The 19,217-nt window shown below is 44.4% G+C and overlaps 1 protein-coding gene and 1 long non-coding RNA gene across 7 annotated transcripts; one reads left to right on the top strand and one right to left on the bottom strand.

The window, feature by feature from the left end:
- Positions 1-15: 15 nt before the first annotated feature.
- LOC108143407 (paired amphipathic helix protein Sin3a) lies at positions 16-17,895 on the bottom strand. Of its 6 annotated transcripts, none has more exons than XM_017267791.2 (12): positions 17,332-17,894; positions 10,212-11,009; positions 8,860-10,145; positions 7,234-8,789; positions 6,619-6,931; positions 6,167-6,542; positions 5,085-5,605; positions 4,688-5,017; positions 4,363-4,569; positions 4,063-4,296; positions 1,454-1,882; positions 16-1,336 (listed from the first exon to the last, which is right to left on the bottom strand). In XM_017267791.2, exons 2-12 carry the CDS (start codon positions 10,660-10,662, stop codon positions 794-796), a joined length of 6,246 nt encoding a protein of 2,081 aa, XP_017123280.1. In that variant the 5' UTR covers positions 10,663-11,009; positions 17,332-17,894; the 3' UTR covers positions 16-793. The 6 variants fall into 6 exon arrangements, with proteins under 6 accessions (XP_017123280.1, XP_041563416.1, XP_041563415.1 ...); XM_041707482.1 differs by having other exon boundaries at positions 5,085-5,587; XM_041707481.1 differs by having other exon boundaries at positions 6,619-6,919.
- On the top strand, positions 13,993-15,589 carry LOC121466854. Its single transcript, XR_005977019.1, has 2 exons — positions 13,993-15,213; positions 15,302-15,589. It is a non-coding gene; the product is annotated as an uncharacterized LOC121466854 (long non-coding RNA).
- Positions 17,896-19,217: the final 1,322 nt, after the last annotated feature.

Raw genomic sequence — 19,217 nt, 5'->3', positions numbered from 1 at the left:
ATTCACAAAAATCCGTTTCACTTTTGATAAACTTTTGTTTTAATCTGCTCATTACGTTTTTACAACTTAATTTAATGACCTTAAACGCGTAAAATATAATCAATAGTATTCACAAGGAATTGTACAAGGTTTGTGTGTGTGTGGGTGTTTTGTTTGATTTGTATAAAAAATACGTTACATATATGTAAAAGTAAAAGGGCTTGATTTTATAAAATCTTAAAACGCTAAACAGACGTGTTCTGGATCCTAATTACTAGCACAACTGTCTCTTCTATCCGTTTGCAGTGCACAAAACTTTAAAAATATACGTGACTTATTATGTGTGTGGTCTTGTGTTTAAGGTGTGTGTGTGTGTGTGGCTTTATATCGACTTTAGACCCTAATGCTAAAAGCGCTTCAATAAAACAAGACGCTGCCAGAGTAAAACTAGTTCTTAAGGTAATGCAAAGTAAGCCTATAAAATTCTTAGTTAGGAGCAAAGCGCCTAAGATTAAATGACTTTTTGTACAAAATGAAAAAGAGCTTTCCTTCGATCAAATATCCAATGCCCAATGCCATGCCGGACTTGCATACCAGTCAATGATGATGGGTTCGGTTTAGCTGCAATCTCGATGACCGCGTCCAGGAACTGGTATCACATTTAAAAACGTACTTTCAACTTTCTATCGAATACAGGCAAATCCTTTTACTTTTTCTCCTCTTCATCACCTCACCGTCATGTGAATGAATCGGGCCAAGCAGCGACGACTGCTGCTGCTGCTGCTACTGTTGCTGTTGGTGCTGTCCTTGCCGGTTAGCTCTCCATGGGTCGCACCTGCTGCAGTGCCTCCGCATTTGTAGTGGCCGCCGCGGCCGCTGCCGCACTATTGCAATGTTGCTGTTGCTGCTGTGGTGGCGCATTGGCATTATTGGTGGTCGAGTCCGCGGACAAAATGCTGCTGTTGCACATGGAGTGCGATGATGTCGATGAAACCGCCGACAGGGCCAGCACATTGCTCACCGCCGATGCTGCTGAGCCTGGCGGTGGGGCAGAGTTGAGCGCTGGACCTGATCCGTCTGGAGTTGGAGCAGCGCCACCAATCAACCCGCTGACTGCGCTCTGCACCACCTTGTACCGGTTGTAGATGCGGTAAGGCGTCCTCGATGTGTCCTTCTGTTGCACCGTCTTGGTCTTGCTGGCGGATCCCCAGCCGCTGGCGTTGATCTGGTCCGCTGTCTTGCCCAGCAGCCAGTCGATGCAGTTCTGCTGCAGCTGGTCGCTGACGTGCTGCTGCAGCCATTTGTTGACGTAGGTCTGGAAGTGAGCGTATTTCGCCTGAGTGACGCGCGAATGACTCTGTAAAAGGGAAAGGGGAAAATCAGTTAGTAAAGTTTAATATAATTAATTGAAGATTAATTGATTCAAATCGATTAAATCAACGAACTCATTTGGAAACTCTTCGCAAACACTCACCTTTTTGGCACGACGCACTGCATCGTACTTGAGTAGCTTGAGATTCTTGCTGGTCACAAAGCATCGTCCATTGCTGGCGTTCGTGTTGACTTCGTCGCGATCATTGAACGCGTACTGCTCGGCCAGGCCCACCTGTGCGGTACCCAGTCGCTCCGGCAGTCGTTTACTGCCCCAGCTGTTGTTGTTATTGTTGTTATTATTGTTAGTGCCGCCCGTGCCCGAACTGCTGCTGGTTGAGATGATATTGTCGCCAGAAATGGATTCACCTGCTGCCGCAGTCGTCAGCTGCTGCTCGCTGCGATTTCGTTTCTGTTCGAACAACTGCCGCACTTGCTCCTCGTGCAGCTGCGACCGGCGCTTGTTGCGCAGCAGAAAACGCGCCTTGCGAGCTCCTCCTCCGCCTCCGATTCCACCTCCTCTGTGGCCCAACTGCAATGAGAACAATTGAAAAGTCAGTGTTTATTGTGCATAATTGCGACAATTGCCAGCAGAGCAATTGAAACACGGCGGCAATTCAACATGCTCACAGAATTTACGAGATTACTTAAAGCTGGGAATGCTGAGATGTTGTGGTGGATTGTGTATATTGTAGCATTACAGAACAGTTAGATAGTTATAGTTGGGGAATTTATAGAAAGATAAATACTGAGAGAACCCAGGATGATGAAGGTACCAGGCCAAAAAACACAAAGACAAAGACTCATACGCACTGTGGAACGGAGGTTAAACAAAAATCGACCAAATACGGGGGTTGGGAAACGAAACGAATTTGAAATCAATCACATTTACCAGTACCAGTACCATTAATCAACAACAATAACAAACAAATCTTAGACTAAAACTAAGTGAAACGAGGAGGGAGTTCTACAATGCGATGGCAACTTACCTTGCTTAAACTTAAGTCTTAAGTCTGTGTGGCAATTACTGAGTTCGTTTTGCAACGCCTAACCCCAGATAAAACCACAAAAACACCCGACCCCATCATCTTGCCCATCTTGCCCATCCCTCTGTTTGAGTAACTTCGAAACTTCGAATATGACTTTTTAATGGGCTGCTCCAGATATATTTTTCAATTTCACTCTCCAGTAATGTCCACAGTTGTGATTGTGTGTGCTAAGTAATTTACAATTATTGAGTGTGTGGAGTGTGTGTTGTGTGTTCTTATGCCTAGATATAAAAATGTTTACCGAATTTAAAATGACATTTGGCTGCTTCCTTTACAAAATTAGCTACTAAACGTTTTACACATAATAATACATACATTGACCGATTACCATTAGCATTACGTTATGTACAGTTAAAACACGATAATTAATATATACATTTTGTGTACGGTGTAATTTAGGCCGACGGATAAGCACAATAATCTGACCATTATCATTATCATCATCATCATCAGCACCACTCTCACACACACACCACACCCCAATCACACACATTTACCAACAATTTCATAATCATTATCATCACATCACAACGCCGATGTTGGTTTGTCGATCACCCGAAATATTAGACTGTCTATCACTATGGATAACTCTTGGACAACTCAAGGCATAACGAAATCAGAAGGGAATGCAACAAGCGCGTGACTACGTTAACGTTATTGTTATCATGATCTACTATTTTACATAATGGTTTGTCTTTATGCATGTTTGTTTGTGGATGGAATTCTACATTTATTTGAGGCGTGTTCTTTGGGTTTTTGTATCCTCGTTGGTTGGGTTGTTATTGCAGTTTTTCGTTTTCGTTTCGTGTTTTTGGGCAAACAATGCATTACATTAAATGTGTGTGTGTGATTGGGTGAGTGTGGTAGTGGTTGTGGCGGTGGTGGTGGTGGTGGTGGGTGAAAAGGTTTGGTGTTTAATTTCTCTTATTTTGGTTTTGGTAATCAAAAAACAAATTCATTTATTACTATTTCATTTTGCAATATGACTTTTTCTTCTTCTTATTCAATGAAATTATCAAAACTATGTTATTTCAAGCCTTGGAATTGACCTGGTACGAAAAAATAAATCGGAAAAAATGAGAGAAAAGAATGCAAAAAAGCATTAATTAGTGAATATTTTCTTGTTCTTTTAATGTATTTATTTTTTATTTTTTTCATTGCTCGTATGCAAGCAGCGTATTCGTTTGTATGCATACGAAATGTGGGCGATTAATAAGTTGGCGGCATGTTGATAAATGATACCGAAACGAAAAGATACAAAAATAGAAACAAATTTACAACTGGCTAAATGAGGAGAGGGGAGAAGATAAATAATAGAAAGTGCAGCGGCGAAAGTTGATAGGGGTAACAACAGATAGTAAACCGAAAACTGAGATATATATATATATATATATACAGAATGCAGTACGGTAGGCTGTGGGCTGTGGGTTGTCTTGTCCATCGTCTAAACCAATTGGTAGGTTTGTATGTACAGTGGAATAAGTACTGACCAAAAACACAACTCAGGAGAAGAACAGGAACAGGAACAGGGAACCAAAAACGTAAACAACCGAAATGAACAACGAAATACACAAACAACATGGTTAACCACTCTTCAAGCACACACCACACAAAGCTGCTCCGGCTCGGGAGCATCATTATCGCTGCGCCACGGCACACTCACCTCGGCAGTATCTTCCTCCTCCTCCGTCTTGATATCGGACGCCTCTACAATATTGTCGCCGCCTCCCAGCGCCGAATTCGAGCCGGCACTGTTCCCTCCGCCGCTGCCGAGCGCCGGATTCGCCAATCGTTCCACATATTTGCTAAACTTCTGGGCCTTCAGCGCAGCCGGCTTGTCCACCTCCTCGGGCTCGGAATCGAGCAGCTCGATGGTAACTCGGCAATCGATTTTGTACTGCAAATGTATTATCTATACGTTAGCTTCTCTCAGAGTGTGTGTGATTCGAACCAAACAACTTACAATGTACACCTTGAAGCAGTTCTCGTCGTTAAGAATGCTTTCCGCCTTCCGCTGATAGGTCATCTCCCGGTCAAAGGTCTTGTGGGCATCCCGACAGAGTCCGCCGGTGCAGCCGCGCCTTTGCTCCGAAGCAAACAACTCCACACAATCGAGGGCGGCTCGCTCTGTCACACAGTATTGCAGCTGGCGAACGGCATTCGAGACAACCTGAGATGAAATAAATGTGTGGGATAAGTATTACTATACTTTGAATTCAAGTCCTTAAATTTGGGCAATACTTCGTTTAGATAATTCCAAATCTAATTAGCTTTAATGAACAACTTACCTTATCCAACGTGAAAGAGATGTAGGCATAGATTCCAAACATTTCCCGCATTGTATCCTCGAAAGTGTTCGAGTCCATATTGCCGTCTAGGACGTTCTTCAGCATGTCAAGGAAGGTCGGATAGTAGTCCTCCACTTGGATCTCCGGCTTGGGCTTTAACCTAAGCGCAGTGGCCGTGCTCTCCCTTCGGTTCACGCGACAGCGCTCCTCCTCGATCGCCAGCAGGCGGGCCCGCTCGTACATGACGTGCAGACGGTCGCACAGGATCGCATGGAGCCGCAGGAATAAATACCAGTTGTTGTTGGCGAAGAAAAGCGAGTAGGATTCGTCCTGATTATAAGAGTAAAAAACAATGGTTTATTAATTATTTCACTTAAAAGAGCTCAATTAAACTCACGTCATGCTGCCCGTGTGCGTGAGGTGGCAATAGCTTGGGATTGGCAAAGTCCGCCGTATGCTCCAGCTTGATTTCCACATCGCTGCCAGCTACTGTCGAGTCCTGTGCTTGCCTGGGACTCGAGACAACTCCGGAGGTGCTGCTGCTGCTGGCACCTTCGTCTCTGTGGGTGGAGAGGGGATCTTCCTTCGCCTTGGCCTCGGATCCGGATGCAGATGATGATGATGATGCCGCTGCTGCTGCCGCCGCTGCTGAGGATGTAGATGGAGTTGCATCGTCCGCCGGCGTCGCTGATGAAGACGTTGTCGCAGACGCCGCTCCAGCCGATCCACTCGTCGCCTTTAAATCGTCAGTCTCTTTCTTGATTCCCGCCGGAGTACCGCTGCCGCTGCTTGCATTACTGCGTGCCGGAGAGGCACCTTCGCTGGGCGTACTCTTGGCATTCCGGACCGACGACTCCGTGCGACCCAGTGGCGAGTCCACGTCCATTTTCGTATTGTCATCTACCAAAAATGGAAAGGCTATATAGAGAAACGGGTGCACAACACATAGGTTTCGAATATTCGATGGGGTCAGTGAGGTGTCGGTGGTGCAGTGCAGTGCAGTCCAGTCCAGTTTTTTTTTTTTTTTTTTATGTATATATTGTTTAATTACAGGTGTTTGTTGTACGTTACAAAATTTGGTTTTCATTGGTTTATTTTTGTTTTGTTTTGTTATCAAGTAATTGCAAAAAAGAAGAAAAAAGAAAAAGAAACGAAAAACATTCACTATGTTAAATAATAAAATCGAGCAAATATTAAGGGAAATATGCTTTTTAAATTCGAAAGAAAATTAGACATGCATTTCTTTTGCATGACTGATTAAAGTTTCAAATTTACAAAGCTATACTCCTAGCACAAAAAAATAAAATAATAATTAATTGTTGTGAGTAAGGATGATTGAGATGATCAAACCAAGGCATAACCATCTCATGGGCTGATTAGTTAGTTGTTTTAGCTACTAAAGCAAGTAATGAATATCTTGGCGGTTAGTTAGGGTGAATCAGATGATTAAAGGTGGGAAATTCGACTGAGGGAACTCACCGTCATCTCGCTCATCGTCGCTCAGCGGCTGCCGTGGCGCAAAGAAGAGGTCAGGCACAAATTGTCGGATGATCTGCTTGATCTTCTGCTTCTCCTGCTTCTGAATGCCCGTCTGTCGCTTGACGTGGTGGATCAGCAGATTGGCGGCATCATCCAGTATGGTCTTGTCCTTGTAGGGCAGCATCAAATGTGGCCCGTACGGCTCCATGGCTTCGTCCTCCTGGTCATGCCGCTCATCATACAGCGTCTCGATCTCGTTGAAGAGACTCTTGGAGCGCAGGGCCTTCATGTCGTTGGGCTTGAAGTTGATGGCTTGGTGATCGAGAGACTTGAGGTAATACTTCTCGTTCTGTTCCCGCCATTGCTTGTTGAACGTCTGCACAAAAGGTACAAAATTGTACATTTTTATTTTATTTACATAAATGCAAACAATGCGTGAGGAGTTCACTTACCTTTTGCGCTTCTCGCCACTCCTCCTCCTTGACTTTCAGTCGCTTCAGTACAATAGGCACTGCCACCGAGGGGTTTTTCTTCATGCCCTGGATTATCTCGCCGGATTTGTCGCCATAGATGCGATGGATGGCCCGCTGGTGTATCGTTTGGGATGTGCCACCCAGATGATCGTCCAGGTGGAACTTTGCCAACTCCTCGGTGGACATGCGCGACATCTTCTTCTGCACGTTCTCCAGCACCCGAATCGTGGCACTGTTCACCTCGATTACCAGGTCCAGCTCGAAGCGCTCGTCCTCCGTTCTGTGAATATTCCTTTTGTTTAGAGTGTGCGCATTGGTTAATTGAAATAAACGAAAGCCAAAGAAACAGAATATCCAAAACAAACGACAGTGGTGCAGATTGAGAATAAAGTGTAGGATGCGGTTAAAACACATGATTAAAGTAAATCAAATCAAATTAAAAACTCGATTTCTATTTTAACCGCAATTATTAATCTCAAAAGGAAAAGGAAATGAAACAAAAGTACCAATGGAGGAGTTCCCGATTTTACTCGAGAATTGTTTTTTTTAAAGTGGAAATACTGAGTTTTTAGAGTTTAGAGGAATGTTTCTCACCTGTAGATTGTCTCCTCGAACTGAGTTTTCCGCGATGTCACAAAGGTGGAATCTTCGCTGGCCCACGTCGGAAAGGAGACCCACTTGTCGTTGAGCACCTCCCGACAGAGAGCCGTTCGTCCGCTACACTTCTTGGGCACTGTGGACTGTGGCAGCGCACAATATGATGCACCCAGTCGCTTGCACGAGGACAGATCCACATCCTGAACGTACTCGGCGGCACTCTGGTGACTGCTGCCTCGATCGTGAGAACTATTGCTGCTTCCGCCTCCCTGACGCTGCGTGGCAGGCAAGGGCATGCCATCGATCATTCCACCGGCGGGTTGACCTGAAGGCGGGCCCAGAAAGTCGGTGAACCATCGCAGCAGGTCGGGGAACTTCATAAGGAACGGAGATACCAGACCGAGCAGCTCTGTTTTGGAAACGATTTCCTGGTTGAACAGAGTCAGGCATCGCAGGAAGTTGTCGTAGACCTCGGGACTTCGTAGGGCCTTTCGTACCTTGTCGAAGAAGGCGGCGTCGGAGATGGTGCACTTGCTCGATGCCTCCGAGAAGCTGACATCCCGACAATATGGTTTCGGTCGCTTAGCAGGCGGTGCTCCACTAGCATAGTGTCCGGCCAAACTGTCATCGCCCGGCCTTCTCGAAGCTGAACCGGAATTATGCTGACCATGGTGACCAGAGGGCAGCGGCGGCGTGGCGTAACTGATCCCCGGCGAGCTGCGATCGAGGGAATTGTCCGACATGTGCGGCATGGAACCAATCACCGATGTGATACCATAACTTGGTGACTTTTTGGCATTGTGGCCATGCGAGAGATTCGGATTGGGCACGTGGCCGACGTACTTCTGCACATGATGGTTATTCCGATGCTCTTTGTCGTACGCCACCATTACACTGGCTCCTACACCAGGCCGACCGAGATTGGTGCCCGCTGGCGTACCGGCGAGATGGTGATGGCCGCCCACTCCAGCTCCTCGCTGATGCGCTTGCTGCTGCAGACCTGAGTGATAGTCCTTCTCGAAGAGGACATCGTTTCGCGTCGTCGCGTTCAGGCCTGATCCAATCACATGATTCTGCTGTTGCTGCTGATTATTGTTGTACGTCTTAATGCTCACACTGGTATTCACCGCCGACAGATTTCCGATGGCCGCAGCATGGGCACTGTTGTCGATCTGTGGCAGCGTCGTACCGCCGCCACCCAAATGCAGAGGGGAACCACCTGGTGCTGGCGATGCGGATGACATGGTAATGTGGGCTCCACCGCTCAAAGTGGCCGTGGGTCGTTGCTTGCCATGATCGTTGTGCACGGACGCTGATTTTGCCATGTACTGCCCAGCCTGATGATTGGTAGCGTCGGGCAGAAATTGGCCAAACTCTCTCAGCAAATCCTCATCCTGGCCAAAGAGTTTTGCAACTTGCGTGTACACCTCCTGTTCGGTGAGCATTTTGCCCTGGTTTAGACTGCCCTCCTTCATCACCTTCTGCTCCTTTTGATAGGCATGCAGAATCTCCAGGAATTTCTTGTACTTTGCCGGTTGGTTTTGGAAACGGTTCTGTTCGATAGAGGCATACAAAATAGTATAAGTATAAACTACATTGTTTTAAAATATTGAGCACACTTACCTTGATCTTATTTACATAGGTTATGGCGTGATTGAACTCCACCGGCTGATTCTGCTGGCCCGTCTCGCCCAGGAGAATCGATTGGTGCGCCTGCTGGATGTGATGCAGATTGTGCTGGGCCGCTACCGCTCCTGGCCCACCTCCCGCTCCTCCGTGTGGGCTTAACTCGCTTAAGGAATTGGGCGTTGGAGGTCCGCCGACCACAATACTGGCGGTGGCATTTGCACTGGCTGCTGAACCAGCCACTTGGCCTGTGGGCGTTATGGTGGCCCTTTCTCGGTCTCTTGAATAGTTCTGCGGCACGTTGTGCGCCGATACGGAGATGCCCGGTGGCTGCTGACCAGGGCCTACGGCTGTTGGCGCCGGTGAGTTGGTCACACTTACGTGGACATGACCTGGCGACTGCGACGCAGGTGGCGTTGCCTGCTGCTGCAGCGCATGGATGGTGGTCTGGGTAAGCGATGCTCCGCCGTGAGTCATAAGATTTACAGCTCCAGCGGATTGAATCTGGGCCACAGCTGCTGCTGCGGCCGCTGCTCCAGCTCCTGATGCCGCTGTCAAAGTTGCCGCATTGGTCGTCTTGATGGCGATATGTCCGGCAGCTGTCATTGGGCTGCTTCCGGTGAGCATGTGCACCGTTCCCGTGCTCGATGGCGCTCCAGGGGGCGAGGGCATCGATACCACCGGTACCGAGCAGCCGAGAGCGTCCGAATGTATCTCGATCTTGTAGCCAGGTGGCAGAAACATGTTGAAGCCGTAGATCAGCTCCGTATGTCCCTTGAAGAGCGTGGAGACTCGCTCAATAACTCCGGGTGTGTCGATGCAGTGCGACTTAAACTCCTTCATGATGTCGAGGAAGTTGTTGTAGATCTGCGGCTGGTCCGCATACTGGTACTTCACCTGGTCCAGGTAGCTCAAAGCATCCTCGACTTTCAAGCGCGGCGTGGCATTGCCCGATTGGCCCTGCGGTGGAGTGGTTCCACCCACTGGGATACTGTTGGCAACCACGGACGATGGAGGTGTTTGGGCTGTGGCCAAAGGTGGCTGCTGAACAGGCTGTTGCTGGGACATCGTGGCCAGATTACCCACGGCGGTGGCCACCGTCTGGGTGCCGCTGATTGTGCGCTGGCGGATTGTGCCAGTTTGTGAGCTGCTGGAAACGGTCTGGGCGCTAGCGGGATTGCTCGCTCCTGCTCCTCCGGTTACATGAATCTGTACTGTGTTTCCGCCATCCGCTGAGCTGGTTTTGAGAGTTCCACCCGCCTGAATGGAAGCCACGCTATAAGCTAGAGGAGAAATGAAAGAAATACATGAAATAGGCATTACATCATGGGTTGTAATTGAGCACTTACATGTGGTATACTGTAATGTTTGGGTGCCGGTGCTGCCCGTGGAGACCACTACACCCCCACCGCCTGCTCCAGCGCCTACTCCTACGGCCACCTGGGCTCCTGCTCCTACAGCGCTAGTGCTGTCCACAATCGAGCTCGTGGTCTTCAAATTCGTAGCCGTCGGTGTAGTGGACGGCAAGTAGGCAATGGTCTGGGCTCCTCCATGCTGCGGCGTAAGGATGCGATGGTGAATGGAACCGATGCCACTAATGGTGGCATTGTGGGCAGCTCCGGGCACAACGGTTCCAATTGTCACGCCCGCCGTATTGACGCCTACGGTGGTGGTGCCACCGCTGCCAGACGCTGACCCTCCTCCGGCCACGCCCACGACTCCTACGCCCACGCCACCGGATGTCGGTGGACCGGGTCGCGTGCCGAACTGCACCTCGTCGACACGGGTGCGTTTCATCATCTTCTTCGTTGCTCTGTTCTCGGCGGTGCCTCTTGTGCTCCTGTGCTGCTGCTTGCTAAGCACTCTGTGGCTCCCTGTATCCCTGCCCAAGTGCAAGGACTCTCTGGCTGCTTTGGGTGATTGACCGCCCTCTATGAGCGTATGTAATATGCAACGAACGGTCGGGGTCGCAACTCTTGGTCCTGGACTGCTCGTGGATGCGACATATGTTGTCTATACATTTGGTATCCCCGCAAGCGGCAAATGCGCTCGAGTTCTAGGGTAGAGAAATTGAGCTATCTGTTTGAGTTATCTGGGCCGGTAATTCACGTCTGCCACGTAACTCCCGGAGTTTTTTCTGGATATCACTGTAAATAAAGAGAAGGAAACGGTCATCAAAACTGCGTTGAAAAACAAGTTAATAAAGAGTCTCTTCTAAGTATATTTTAAGAATTCTAAATTTAACCTTTTTTCCTGCAATATAACTTTGCTAATATTCTATTAAATAACTGTCGACTTTAGCTAAGAACAAAATATTTATTTGTTTTGAATATTAAGGGACTTAAATTGATTAATAAATTTAACATGGTAATTCACGAAACCATAAAACATGACTCTTATTCTTTTTACCAAAACAGGTTTGCTAATATAGCACAGCTGATTGATCAATTTGGTCTTTATCTAGATATCTTTTCAAAACGATTGCACATTCCAACGAAAAGGTAGAATAAAAAGCACACTGCGGAATTCTTCTTTAGCCGTATCACAAAAACTATTGAGTGAAAAGCGATGTCTTTGTATTGGATACTGGATCCGGAGGTGGAAAGAAAGGTAAAGAGCATAGGAATGGAATGGAATGGTGGAGCTCTGAGCAATAACAACAGCTAGAGAGTGGAGGAGATCAAAGTAGAAGTTTAAACTCGGAGGAGAGTGCAAGTTAAAAGAAGTTTACTTTAGTATGTGTACGTGCAACCGGAATTGGGCGCGCGCTTTGTTATTGCTTTTAGCGGTACAGTAAATACTTCCTAAGCGAGCTTTCTGTATACACCTTCGTTTGCTTAAAAGTGTCTGTAATATATATATGTGCATGTGGAAGGTGCCAAATGCCCCATGCACGACATCGGCTTGCATAGAATTCAGATATATATATATCCCGACACCGCGAAGGGGCGGGAGGCGGGGGGAGTATTGCTGGTACATATTCTGTATCTACAACTTACAAGAAGAATAAGAAGAAGAAGCGGCAAACGCAACAATGCAAAGGTGGTGGTATTTACGGTGGTGGTGGTGGTGCAGTCACAAAGAGAGTCAGAGAGAGCGCCGCATTTGTTGTTGAGGCGCAGTATGATATGGCTGATTTTTTTTTCAAAAAGGTATTTCACCCGTTTGGGGCCAAACACACACACACACTCACGCAGTAAGCATTTGGCGGGCAATCGGGAGAGTGAGAGAGCGCAAAGCTGCGCAGGCCAGATAGAGAGAGTAAATACAAGGTGAATGGAAACCGCCTAGAGGATCAGATCATCCTGCTCCAACCTACTGAAACACCCCATCACAACCAACAGCTGCCCCATTTTAGCATTTGTAAACAAATATTGGAGCACAGTACAGCCGCACAAAAGCTCTAGCTCCTCTCTCTCCCTGCCACCACCAACTATCCTTAAAAGAAGGTAAAACAAGTTCGCTCTTTTTGCTCTCTCAACTACCTTTTTTGTTATTGTATTTTTTGGATCCGCCATTAGTGCATACCAAACAGCTTTTAGTGTGTGTGTGCGTGTGTGTTGGATGAGAGAGGCTCCAAATTGGGGCGTTGTGCGTGTGTGTGCGAGTGCTTTGGGGAGACATGTGGGCAAATTTTCCCTCCATTTTTTTTGTTCAACCCGCTCTATTACGTGCACACGTATAATGCTATCTTATCTGTTTTGTTATGTGTATACACAGCACAGAATACGCAGCACAAAAGGCATACAGCGGAAAAATATGCAAAAATCTTAAGCACTTGATTTCTTAAACAAATGCAATACGAATCATCGCAAATTAATATTTAGTTTGTGAATTACTTTCTCACTCTTCTGGCACACTCACACACACTTGCAGACTGGCGCTGCGCTATTAATAAATTTTGCAAATAAAACATATGGATGTATAGAAATATGTACAATATATACATATATATTATTTCAGCAAACGTTTTGTGTAAAATTTAAAAACGAAAGCAAGAACAACAAACGACGGATGTAGGGAACACATAAGAGGAGCAGAAGAAAGATGTGAGCAAAAGGGAGCCCCACAAATGATGCTCTCATTGGGGAGCCATTTAAATGCACACTCACACCGACGCAATATGGCTCTCGCCAGTACATGCGAATGGCGCATCAAAGCAAAAGTCGAGATAAGCGCACGAACTGAGCAAAGAACGAATCAACGAACGAAAATAAAACGACACTACGTTGAAAAAATACAGTCAGTTCATAAGCAAGCCAAAAGCAATGGTTCAAAACGCGCCTGTGTTTGTGTGTTGCTCTCCTCTCCACCCTCGTCCGTGTGTGAGCAGAGCAGCAGCAACACAAACAACAACCACGTCGCCGTCGACGACTTTTTGTCTGTGCGCCTTCTATATGTATTCGCTGTGGCTCGCAATGCGACTGTGTGTGTGTATGTGCGTGTGTATATAAACCAATTGAAATTGACCTAACCTAAAAATGTTGTATTTTTCACAAGTTTTCAGTGGCACGAACACGAATGTTGCTTGAATATCCGCGCACCAAGTGCACTTGAAGGATGTTCCTCTGCACTTTTCACGCCCCCACCGCCCTTAGCACTTACATCAGCAATAAGCAGTTAGCTTCGTCGGTTGATATTCGGCTGTGTGTATATTCGAAATGTATGTATGTATGTATGTACTGGGCGCGTATGTATATTTACTACAAAACTGCCGTTGGTTTGTGTTATTGGAAACTTTCACGTTTTACGCAGTATTTTTTATTTTGCACTAGCAACTACTATTTCCGCACTCAATACTGGCACACCGAAATCTGAATTTTCACCTTCTTTAATGGTTTTGTGTGTTTTAAGTTTAACGTTTATTTCAATCACTTTGCACTTGGCTCCCCTTCTCAGTAGATCAAAGTAGGCGATTTAAGACATTTTCTTTTCGGTAGATTTCTACTGCTATTCACACAGTTTTGGCGAGAAAACGTTTTCGTACATCCTAACGCCGCCGCAAACATTTTCGATTAAAATTGAACGGCGAAACGACGACGGCCAGTTAGTCGGAGTCAAAAAGAGAGAGAGAGCGGAGAGAGACCTTGTGCTCTCAGAGAGAGAGAGAGAGCGGTGTAGAGAGGGAGAGTGCGCGCGCGCAGTGTTGCTTTGGAATTCATTTTCTGTCGCCTCTGTTGCCGCCGCGGCTAAAACAGGGTGGCAACTCAGCGGCGCAACAACCAAAAAACATCCGTCGCGCGCATTGAAATCATTGTGATTGCCACTAAATAAAATGGTGCACCTATTAGTACATAACAACCGGCAGCAGTTACTTGTACTCCCCATTGCTCACCGCATGCAAATCGCCTCAAAATGGCGCTTAGAATTTGGATAAGAAACGAACAATGGCAAGGCTTACGTAAGTGCAAAAAGCAATAACAAAACGTTGGAAGGAGAGAGGAAACAAGTCTGCGAGAAAACAGGGTGTTTTTTCTTCTATAACCATGTGGCCTGTAGTTAGATCCCACCATATAAACAAGATACCCTGTTTCAATCAAAGAGAGCGCCTGAGAGAGCAAACACAACCAGTACACAAAAAGCAACAGAACACTGGAGGAAGACAGGGTGTTTATTTGTTACTTATCCATGTGGCTAACAAGAAGTCAGACTATATCAGCGAAACACCCTGTTGCCGCAAAAGAGAGAGAAACGCACTCACACCAACGCGCCGACCCCGTGTATACAGTGGAAAGCGACGTCGGCAGAGCGGATTCAGCCGACTATTGCAGTACATAATGAAATCGACGAAACCGAAAATCAGAAACCAAACGGACCACTAGCGAGCTACAACTCTGCCACGGCTACACTTTACACACTCATGTACTCCTCCACCTCGCTCACCAGCCCACACACACACCCACAAAGGGGTGCGTGCGGTGAGAGGCAGGCAGGAAAAAGTAAAAAAGCAAAGTGCATCTCACCATGACAATGGCGGAACCATAAAAACACATGTTCCCATCTTGAATCGAAGCGAATTCGGCGGCCCACCTCCTTCGAAAAAAACAGGCGAAAAATATCTGTATACGCGAAAAAGTTGAGCTGCTAAAAATGCGACATGGAAACCTTGCACTTATCGATTCGCCTCGCTCATTGCGCAATGAAAAATGCAGCGGGGGTGGCGAGAGAGAGCCTCTCTTTCTCTTTGAGGCACCTGCAGCGATAGGAAATGCAAATCCGCCTTCCACTTTCCAGCTCAAAAGTTCAAAGTTCACGTGCAACCAAATACTGGGTGCAGCGCATGCACCGAAATCCCCGGACCGAAAAAAAGGGGCAAACAAAAACTCTCCGACTTCCAGGCGCCGCAGGAAGGTTTGTTTGCCTTTCCATTGGGTATTATTGATGTTTTTTTGATAATAGTGCCAGGTGGTTTCGCATGTTCTAATTATCCCTGTGCTAGTTTCAGATTGCTTGTCTTGGAATACTGCAAAAATAAATGGATACAACACATATTATATGTGGTTCCTGTTACAACGATCGAGCTTTATATAATGTCAATTAATTGGATATTCATACGTGGTCAGCAAACTATCAGATTTAGGTTTTCGCCTGCGTCGCCTGATTTATAAAGTGATGAATTCCTTTTAGAAATTAATGTTTCAATGTCCGGACATTAAAATAGGTAAAAGTTGTATACATTTGTGTGTATTGTTTACATTATAAAATTGTATTCATTTTTAATTTAATACATTTTTCGAGTCAGTGTCAATTATTGGTGAAATGAAACTTGAAATGTCTCAAAACTTAGTTGTGTGATAAGACGTTTAAATTATAATTTTAGTCCTAACATTTTTTAAAAATGGTCACAGCTTAGGCTATATTTTTAAAGCGAATGTATTGAGAAAATGGTTAGCAAGCATATATTATTTTAAAACATTTAAAACCCTGACTGAAATAGACTAAGTGCCATTCCTAAAACCTTTTAAGATATGATTTTTTGAAGCAACAAAATAACTGAGAAATGTGTAAACTTAAATTTTAAACAGGACTAAGCTGTATTTTTTTTATTTAGAATTTCCAAAAAGGGTAAAAAAACAGTAATTTTTAACTGTTGACCAAAGAAGTTAAAATACCCATGTCGTGCGCTAGTTAAGACATGAGCAGTGTAAAAATGTTCAACGTCTAATACACTTCAACTTCGTTCGACCATCAAGTTCAAGACTTGTTCATTGGCCTCGGGCAAAAAGACAATTGCGAATTGCAAACAATCGGTTGGCGACGCGGCAAGTGTTGTGTATTTTTTCTCGGGAGAAAGATCGAGAGAAGTGTGGAGAGACTGCCAAAACTGAGGAGAGTTTGAGTTCAGAAGTAACTTGTTTTTCAAGTTTTTCAAACGGCCTAAACCAAACCAGTCGAAACTTGAGGCGCTTCACAAAGAAAATTTGGGGAAAACGTGGAAAGCACGGCGAATAAATGTATGTGTGTGTAAATCAATTGGACCTCACAGAAGCAATGAGCCCGATTTCAACGAATTATTTAATTAGAATCAACGTAAGCCGCCCGCAAATTGAAGGCTGAACTGCTATCTCGCTCACCTTGTGCACACGCAACACACATGAACCAAAAGGGTACTCAGAGCTGCCAACTCATAATGCTATTGAACCTCGTTTAAAATTTTGTTTCGAATTTTTCAATTTCCTAAAGTTTTGGTTCGTGGGAAAAAACTGAAAATACTTCGATGGCTCGTCAATCTTAAAAAAAAAACTGACGTAGAGATTGACATTTTCTTAAGATACAAAATAATTTAGTTGAATGTTCTTTTAAACAATTGTTCAAAACTCCCAAAAGAAATTGTATTTATTGGGACTGACATGATACATTTTGTGCGAGTTGGCAGCTCTGGAGCGAATGAACGCAACAATAACAAAAGGTGAGCGCGGTAAACGCGCTCTGCCTCTTATACACACACACACACACACCTGGGTGTTTTGGTTGCCTTCGATGTATGCACGTCTGCGTCATTGTTGTTGCTGTTCTCAATATCTTCCTTTCTTATTTTTATTTACTCTCAGAGGCTCTTTTTTTATATTTTATCAAATCAAAGGCAATTAAAAATGTCTACACACACATACACGTGCCAACAGATGGCGGAACTTTTTGTTTTTATGTATTCAGCAAGGCGATAAGAGCGATTTCCACAAAAAATATACACATTTCCACACTATTTAAGGCTGTAACTGTAATTTTAGCTGAATAAACTCATTGATAAAAACACAGTTTTTAAACTTAAAGTCAAAGGTTGAATATTTTGAAATGAAAAAGGAGTGAATGCAATATTTTGAAACGATTAATGCCGCTAGAAGCTTTAGTTGCCGCCTAGCGTAATCATTTGGGGCAAATTGAGGTTAAGTACGAGTATGTTCTTAGCACCCACTCACTCACTCACACACACGCATACAAGGGCGCGATTTTTCATTATTTATAACTTACCTTGTTTAATAGCTGAAGTTGATTCCGGTTTTTGAGACTTTTACTTTATTTCTTACTTCCGCCAACTAGCAGATTTCTGGGAAATTTTGAATTTATTGCGGCTAATACTTTCAGCTGCTAATAGAGCAAAATGAGGGGAGGGAGAAGAGAGAGGAAGAGAGTAGCGCGTGAGCTGCTGCTTCCTCTTCTTACATTTGCAACAAACACATGCAAACACTCGGCACAGGAAATCGATTTAATACGAAACTTTTCTTTTAATTTTATAATTAATGCACGCAAGTTTACACTCGTGCTTTAGTTTATAAAACTCCACACATGCACACGCGGCTGCACAGGCATATATGTATGCGAAATGGAGAACCCCTCACGCCAGGAATTCAGAAATTTACATTTTGCACTCCGAAAGCTACTAAATTCTGCAATGTTGCCCGCTGCGTCTGATTAAAGCACTTATTATTGTTACTTGGACTCTAGTGTTCAAATTAAATTAGTCGCACAGCCGTGAAAAATGACCAGCAAGTAACAAAAAATTCCAACTCGGTTTGAGTGCGCGTGAGTGTGGGTGGCCCTAAAAAACAACAGGGCTGCAGCATCATGCGAAGAAAAATACCGACTTGGCTGCATATATACCAGAAAATACTGGTGGACTTCATCAAAAGTGCAAATAATAAGGGTGTTCCCTTAAAAAAAAGTTAATGCTGTAAATTCAAATTAAATAATTGAATGTTTAAAAAATAACCAAGGTTTTAATGATTTAATTATTAAATTTCGGAATTTTTTCAAAATTAATGCGACTCGATATAAATTTGCTTTTCACTTATTGTACTGTGAAAAATGTTCAGCCTTTATATTAACAACAGGTGTTTTTACTAAACCTTCAATTTTGCTTAACATCTTAAACTTATCCGTTTAAATTTAGGTTGTTCAAATTCATTTCATTATAATGTGAAAATAGATTAAAATGTGCAGAGCCACTATAATATCTAATCTAACATATTTAAGTGATTATTTAAGTGCAAACGGATGATGCCAATTCCTCAGTCTTCTGGTTGTCCTGATCCTGATTCTAGAAAGTTTTCTTGCCAGACAGTTGGGGTCAGCGTGACGACTGTAATTACCGGAGGCTGTAACACCATTCTTTCCTGTTGAATTCTTTCCATCCTAGTCTCAATCCTGTCCAGCTTTTCCTGAGTCCTTTTCAGCATTGCCAGAGTTGCATTTAGTTGGTCACCTTGAATATTATACTGCTTCCGGAGGTTAGCCATGTGATCATAAAGAGGGTGAAGTGCAGCGAGACAAAATGCCCCACACTGAGATGGAGCGTCGGTTACAATGCACCGTGCACACGTATTGTCCTGTGAAAGGACCATGCCTTGGAGGTCAGAGATTACCAACACGGACATAAAATAAAATCCGAGATTAAACATTTTTAAAGCGAAGAACCACCGATGGCTAATGTTTCCAATAAACTGATTCAGATATTTATTAAATAAATTTGGAGAATTGCTTTGATAAGCACAATTCCCTCACACATTATTTATCATATTTTACTAAATTTATGATATTCACGTCTGATATTCAGAGGCCCCAGTCCAGTTTTGATAAGCCACACGCGTCTTAAACCCAATCCGTATACACTACACAAAACAAGTAAATATAATTTTTGCTTACAACAAAAACAAAATAAATTTCTGTTAAAAATACTAAATACTTATTTTACGAATTGTTATTAGGTTTGGGTTTTTAAAATACTTTATTTTATATAATTTATAAAAACAAAATTAATTTTTGTTATGAGTTATAATATTTTTATGTTTTCATGTTTTCTATGCAAATTTTTCATAAGCTCAACTGAATTCATAAGCTCAAAGAATCAATATGTCTAA

This window comes from Drosophila elegans, unplaced genomic scaffold (assembly GCF_018152505.1).
Source record: "Drosophila elegans isolate 14027-0461.03 unplaced genomic scaffold, ASM1815250v1 contig_183, whole genome shotgun sequence".
Taxonomy (NCBI): domain Eukaryota; kingdom Metazoa; phylum Arthropoda; class Insecta; order Diptera; family Drosophilidae; genus Drosophila; species Drosophila elegans.
This window is presented reverse-complemented; position numbering and strand designations above follow the sequence as displayed.